This window comes from Propithecus coquereli, unplaced genomic scaffold (assembly GCF_000956105.1).
Source record: "Propithecus coquereli isolate 6110/MARCELLA unplaced genomic scaffold, Pcoq_1.0 Scaffold12, whole genome shotgun sequence".
NCBI lineage: Eukaryota > Metazoa > Chordata > Mammalia > Primates > Indriidae > Propithecus > Propithecus coquereli.
Window position 1 is genome coordinate 12,757,192 of NW_012136080.1, and position 7,465 is coordinate 12,764,656.

At 37.2% G+C, this 7,465-nt stretch overlaps 1 protein-coding gene across 1 annotated transcript in view; it reads left to right on the forward strand.

Moving 5' to 3' along the window:
- PCCB (propionyl CoA carboxylase, beta polypeptide) overlaps positions 1–7,465 on the forward strand; it is a 70,466-nt gene that overhangs the window by 51,120 nt on the left and 11,881 nt on the right. Inside the window, exons 9-10 of the mRNA XM_012663383.1 lie at positions 3,322–3,388; positions 3,932–4,055. Of these exons, the coding sequence (XP_012518837.1) occupies positions 3,322–3,388; positions 3,932–4,055 (191 nt within the window). The remainder of the gene's footprint in view (positions 1–3,321; positions 3,389–3,931; positions 4,056–7,465) is intronic.

Here is a 7,465-nt window from a genome sequence, read left to right on the forward strand (position 1 = left end):
ACAGTGTATACATATATGAATTGTATATGTATACATATGAATATTTGCAATTTTAATTTGTCAATTAAAATTTTTCTCCTTCCCTCCTTTTCCAAAAAAATTTTTAATAATGCCAATACATCTCATGAAAATTATTAGTTAAAAAAGTGTCAGAAAAAGGTAAGTACCACGAAAGAGGCAAAGAAGACCAAACATACATATAATTGGAGTGTCTGAAGAAGAAAAATCAGTGGAACAGAATTATTATTTAAAACTGTAATCCAAGAAAATATTCCAGAAATAAGACTCAGATCGACATAATGAAAAAGCACACTGAACACCTGGAAAAACTGACCCAGAGTGATCAAACTTGAGAAAATATCCAGTAACTGTTAGATTTTAAAATAAAGAGAAATCCTCAAGACCTTCAGGCAAAAAGTTCAAATAACTTAACAAGGGCAAGAGAATAGAGTGGTATCAGACTTCTCAAAAACAACATAAGAAAGCAAGAGAACAATGGAAAAGCACTTTCAGGAGTCTCAGGCAAAGAGTATGTGAGTAAGGATTTTATGTTTAGCCAAGCTGACCTTCATGTATTAAGACTACAGAGAACCAGTTTTAAATGCCCAAGAACCAAACTAGAGAATGAGTTTTAGCCAAGAGATGACTGGAGAAATTTCAACAAAAGGATCGAAAGTGATTATTTAATATGCTTAATTCTAAGACTAAAACAGAGGCGAGGATGAGGGTGAAAAACAACATATAAATGTTGTATGTTGCAGAAAAAATGCAACTGAAAAATGGGAGGAGAAGGAAGAGGGAAAGAATATAGCAGAATCAGTTCACTGATTTTTTTTTTTTGAGAGTCAACAGATATTTAAGAATAAACAGACAAGTTAATAAAAGAATAAGGAAACAGACTAAAGGCATTAAAAAGGTATAATTACACAGGTAACCACTAGACCAAAAAAAAAACCCAAACCTTCCTATATAATATTAAACATATTACATAAAGAAAGAACAAATATAACATGATACAGTCATTATAAAAAAAGAGTAAAAAATAAATGTTATGCCAATAAATGTGAATGGGCTAATTTCATTTATTAAAAGAAAAAGATGACCAGTTTGGCTCGCAAATCAAGACCGGCCATATTCAGTATACAAGAGACACTTAAAGTGACTCAGAAAGGCTAAAAATAAGTGATAGGCAAATGTGTATCAGGAGAACAGAAACAATAACATAGTAGTGTTTGTGATCCTAATATTGAACAAAGTAAAATTCAATTATTAACCATGACGAAGAAGGATGTTTTCAAATGCGAAAAGCCACAGTTCACAATGATGATGTAAAGGCTATAAAATATCTATGCCACAACTAATACAGCTACTATCTTTAAAAACAAACTGTATGAGGTCCAAAGAGAGATGGGTAGAGCACTTAATAATGGGAGATTTAAACACACCATTGTTAGTACAAAGCAGGTCAAGTAGACAAAAACAAATAGAGGAGATAACGTAATAATGTAATAGATCTTATAGATTTATTTGAGACTACCCTGGTAATAGGCAGTAAATCTTATTCTCAAGTACACATGGACCTTTTAGAAAAGTTGATTAAACTTTTTCTAAAAGAAAAGATGGTGAAAACACTGCATATCAAAATTGATAGAATACATTTAAAACAATGAGCAGAGGAAAATTTATATCCTGAAACAGTAAAAAAGGAGGACAATAAATTCCCAGCTCAAAAAGCCAGTGGGGAAAAAGAAAACCCACAAAACATTTCAAAATAAGCCACAAGGAATAATTTAATGAGGATAAATGCATAAATTTATGATGGAAATAGAAAAATAGTTGCTGTAATTAATAAACACTATACAAAAGCACAAACAGAAGTATGAAGTGAAAAGGGGGGGCTAACCATTGAAAAAGGAGAAACTTAAAGGTCAATGGGCTAGATGAACTGGACAACTTGTTTGGAAAACACAGCTTAACAGAAATTGACCTCAGTAGAGGTGGAAAGCTTACATGGACCAGATTCCGTGGAAGGAGTTACTTCACAAAAAAGGGCCATGTCCAGATAGTTTCATGTGGGAATTCTGAGACCTTCAAAGACCAAATAGTCCTAATGCTACATAAATTCTTCTGAAGCATAGAAAGTAAAGAAACAAAATACACACAAGAACCTTCCAAATTCTTTTTATAAAGCAGCTATGACATTAATATCAGAACCTAATAAAGATAGTACTTAAGATTTCAGTTTAATATTGCTTACTAGAGGCCGGGTTCAGTGGCTCACGCCTGTAATCCTAACACTCTGGGAGGCCGAGGTGGGAGGATCACTTGAGCTCAGGAGTTCGAGACCAGCCTGAGCAAGAGCGAGACCCCATCTCTACTAAAAAAAAAAAAATAGAAATTATCTGGACAAATAAAAATATAGAGAAAAATTAGCCGGGCATGGTGGCGCATGCCTGTAGTCCCAGCTACTCGGGAGGCTGAGGCAGGAGGATCGTTTGAGCCCAGGAGTCTGAGGTTGTTATGAGCTAGGCTGACGCCACGGCACTCTATCCCGGGCAACAGAGTAAGACTCTGTCTCAAAAAAAAAAAAAAAAGAAAAACCTGGAGAATGCATTATTATATGAAAACAATAATTAAGAAACAGGATATAAAATTAATGTACAGAAGTCAGTAGTCTTCATATACATAAGCAGTAACCAATTAGGGAAGAGTAAAAGCCCCTTTTACATAGTCACAAAGAAAATAAAATAGTGATAATTTTTTTTTTCTTATTTATTTCCCCAGGAATCCTGGAGATAGAAAAATAGTGATAACTCTTAACAGGAAATGTACAAAAGCTATATAGGGCAAATTTAAAACACTTCTAAAAAACACAAAAGTAGACTTGAACGAATGGAGAGACATTCCTTGCTCCTGGTTATTGAGTTAACATCATAAAAATGTCATTTCTTCCAAAATTAGTTTACAAATTTAAGGCAATTTCAATAAACAATTTTTAAAAATAAAATTAGATAAGTTTATAGAAAAGTTCACATGGAAAAATAAAAGTGAAAGAATAGCTCGGAAAATACTGCAAAAAAAAAAAAAAAGCGGTAAGTGGGGACGACCCATGTCTTATATTAACGGATCCTACAGTTCGAACAGTGTGGTAGAGGCACACAAACACACCAGTGGAACAGAATGGAAAAGCCAGGAACAGACTCAAGTCCGCATAGAATTCTCATACAGTCGAGCATTGCTTAACAACGGGCGCACATTCTGAGAAGTGTGTCGTTAGGCCATTTTGTCGTGCGAACACCAGAGTGCACTTACACAACCTAGGTGGTGTAGCCCCGTCGTCCCCAAGCCCCAGCCCTCGGACCCATACCCAACACCCGTCTGCGGCCTGGTAGGGAGGAGGCTACGGAGTCCACCACCGCCGGCTCCTGCTTCTTAGGAAACAGACAATGAGGGACTCACAGGGAAAGAGACATCATGTGTGTAACTCACTCTCAAATGGTTCAGGAAAAAGTGTGCGTGTATATGTGTAAAAGAGTAAGTGTTAAAGCTTGTGTGGTAGAATGTTAATAAATGAGGAATCTGGGTGGAGGGTATACGAATGATTTTTGTACTGTTTTTGAAATTTTAGTGTGTTTGAAATGACTTCAAAGTGAAAAGAAAATTGTCATAAATCATTCCAAATTCAAACAGAGCCTTTCAAACAAGCGGCTTTGGTTTACCCCCAGTGGTGTGTGAGAGGGATTCCCCACCACTGTGTTCCAGAGGGAGGAGGTGGCCTCTGCCTGCTGTCCTGCTTCCTTGGAGAACCTGCGGGAGAGGTGGGAGCCATTCGGCTCTGTGATGCGGTAACGTCAGTGTAATTCTGTAATGTAGTTGTACCTTGTACTTTTGTCTTTATCATTTTGAGCTTAGCAGTAAATTTGTCCTGCAGGTTGTTGACGAGCGTGAATTTTTTGAGATCATGCCCAATTATGCCAAGAACATTGTTGTTGGTTTTGCAAGAATGAATGGGAGGACTGTTGGAATTGTTGGCAACCAACCTAAGGTGGCCTCAGGTAGGACGGAGAAGCTCTCGTAAACCTGGGGTGGGGATGGAGGCCAGGTCCGCCCAGGCCCATCGTGTCCTGTCTGCTTTTCTTCAAACGTGGCTTTCCATGACTGGAAAAAAAAGAAAGAAACTCAAATGGATGTTATAAAAGCAACTTTCTTTTTTAATATCTGAAAATGCTCATTTCATACTTTCTCTCCCTTTTGAGGGTTTATAAATAACTTTCCTCATTAATGTATAAGACGATTGTTTTTTTAGAGGTGATCTTCAGTTAAATACATGTTTCATGCACTGAGCTCCGTGAGTGTCTTTTCCAAAGTTATGTCTCCTGTGCCTTCGACACGGCTAGGTACATAGTTTGAATGTAACAAGTTAATGCATCTTTGTGCCCCACAGCTTTCTGGTGATACGGCCAGACCTGAGTCACTGCCAGGTAATGGGGACTCTTCCACGGCTGAGCTCCGGGCGGGGACGGTGGACGCTGCTTCCCGCCTCACTGCTTCCCTCTTAGGTTTGTTTTGAATTCCGACGTAGGAAGAATCTGTTCTCCCTTAATGACCCAGCTTCATCTTTTATTTCTGCCGTGGAAATTCTTCCTTGTATTTAGAAAAAGTTTTTTTAAAAAAAACATTTTTTGTCATGATAAAATACATGTGACACAAAATATGCCCATTTTAAGCATTCTTAAATATTCAGTGCAATGACATTGATTACATTCACAGTATATGCAACCATCACCACTGTATTTCTAAAACATTTTCGTCACCTCAGAGACTATGTATCCATTAAACAATTACCGTTCCCCGCGAGCCCCAGCCCTTGCCATTCTAAATCTACTTTTTCTCTGTATGAATTTGCCTATTTTAGATATTTCATGTAAGTGGAATCATATAATATTTGTCCTTTTTATCACGCTTATTTCACTTAGCATAATGTTTTCAAGGTTCATCCATATTGTAGCACGGAGCAAAACCTCATTCTTTTATAAGGCTGAATATAAAGGTTATTCAGTATGAAATGTCCAATTTCCTTAAGTACTAAGTTTGACAGCTGATATCTCTGACATTTTACTTTGACACCTCTTGTTTTATTTTTGTTGTGAAGCTACATCCTCAATCTCTCAAATATATGTTTTGGCTTGTGATTATCTTTCACATTTTTTTTTTTTAGAGCAATTTTTGTGAAACCATGGATAAGTCAAACATTCGTGTTATTTTTGAGTCTGAGTTCTGTCATGGAACCAATGCAGCGCAGGCAGCTCAAAATATCAACAAAGCACTTGGGAAGGATGTGGCTAATGAATGCATAGTATGTCCATGGTTTGAGAAGTTCCATTCTGGTGATTTTAATCTTGAAAATGAGCCACATGGGCAACCTGAGACCAAGGTTGATAGTGATAAGCTGAAAGCTATAGTGGAAACAAATCTACCTCAACCTACTTGTGAATTAGCAACAAGGTTTGATGTGACTGTTCCAACAATATTGGACCATTAGAAACAAATGGGCAAGGTAAAGAAGCTGGATAGATGGATACCGCATAAATTAAATGAGCATCAGAAGAGAAATCATCTCAAAGCTTGCCTTTCTTTGCTGTCACAACATAAAGATGAGCCATTTCTACACTGTATTGTTACATGTGATGAAAAATGGATTCTTTTTGACAATCACAAGCGTTCGGTACAATGGTTGGATAAGAATGAAGTGCCGAAACAGTTCAAAACAGCATATTCATCAATAAAAGCTAATGCCTTGTTTTCCTAGCACTGTCTGTCCCGCACTGAATAGGAACATTCTTACACTGTTGGTAGGACTGCAAATTAGTACAATCCCTGTGGAAAATAATTTGGAGATACCTCAAAGAGCTAAAAATAGAAATGCCATTTGATCCAGCAATCCCACTGGTAGGCATCTACTCAAAGTAAAAAAAGACATTCTATAATAAAGACATCTGCACTCCAGTGTTTATGGCTGGCAGCACAATTCACAATTGCAAAGATGTGGAAACAAGTGCCCTTCAATACATGATTAGATGAATAAAATGCGGTATATGTATACTATGGAATACTACTTAATTACAAAAAACAATGGTGGTCTAGCACCTCTTATATTATCCTGGATAGAGCTTGAGCCCATCCTTCGAAGTGAGATATCACAAGAATGGAAAAATAAACACCACGTGTACTTGCCATCAAATTGGTACTAACCGATCAACACTAATGTGCTCACATGGTAGTAATATTCATTGGGTGTCGGTCAGGTGGAGGGGTGGGGATGGGTAAACTCACAACTAACGGATGTGGTGCGCACTGTATGGGGGAAGGGCACGTCTCTAGTCCCGGCTTGGGTGAAGCAAAGTCATTACTTGTAACCAAAATGTTTGTACCCCTATAATATCCTGAAATTAATAATGAAAAAAAAAGCTAATGGTGTCTGTTTGGTGGTCCAGTGCTGGTATTATCCATTACAGCTTCATGAAACCTGGTCAGTTGATTTACAGCAGATGTCTACTGCAACCAGTTGGATGAAATGATGAGGATGCCTGTGATTAAGCAGCAGAGATTGGTCAATAGAGACAGGCCAATCCTCATGCAAGACAACACTTGACCATGTGTCACTGCTCAAAGTAAAAAAGCTGGAGTTAGAAACTCTATCATCCACCGTATTCACCAGACTTTGCACCAACTGACGACCGCTTCTTCCACGCTTTAGACCATTTCTTGCAAGGAAAAATATTCAGTTCTCAATAAGCTGCAGAAAACGTCTTTTCCCATTTCATCACCACTCACTCTCCAGGATTCTTTGCTGCTGGCATCAACAAGCTATTGTCAAGATGGCAAAACTGTGTTGATAGTTTAGGTGCATACTTTGATTAATTGTACTGTTTCTTGTTTGAGATATAATAAACTACACTTTTCATCTGTAATCAGACATTTCATATTTAATGACCCAAATATATTGCATGGATAGACCACATTTTGTTTAATTATTCATCTTTCAGTGGACACTTGAGTTGTTTCCACCTTTTATTATGAATAATGCTACAATGACCATTGTTGTACAAGTATCTGTTTAAATATCTGTTTTCAGTTCTTTTGGATATACACCTAGAAGCAAAATAATTGGGTTATTTAGTAATTCTACGTTTAACTTTTTGAGGAAACATCATACCATTTTCCACAGTGCCTGTACTGTTTTGCATTCCCACCAGCAAGGAATGAAGAATTCCCATTGCTCCACGTCTTCATCAGCATTTGGTGTTGTCAGTGTTCCGGTTTTTGGCCATTTTGTTGGGTTGTAGTGGTATCTCATTTTAATTTGCAGTTATGATGATATATGATGTTGAGCATCTTTTCATATAATTATATGCTATCTGTATGTCTAAGATATCTGTTCAGGTCTTTTGCCCATTTTTAAATT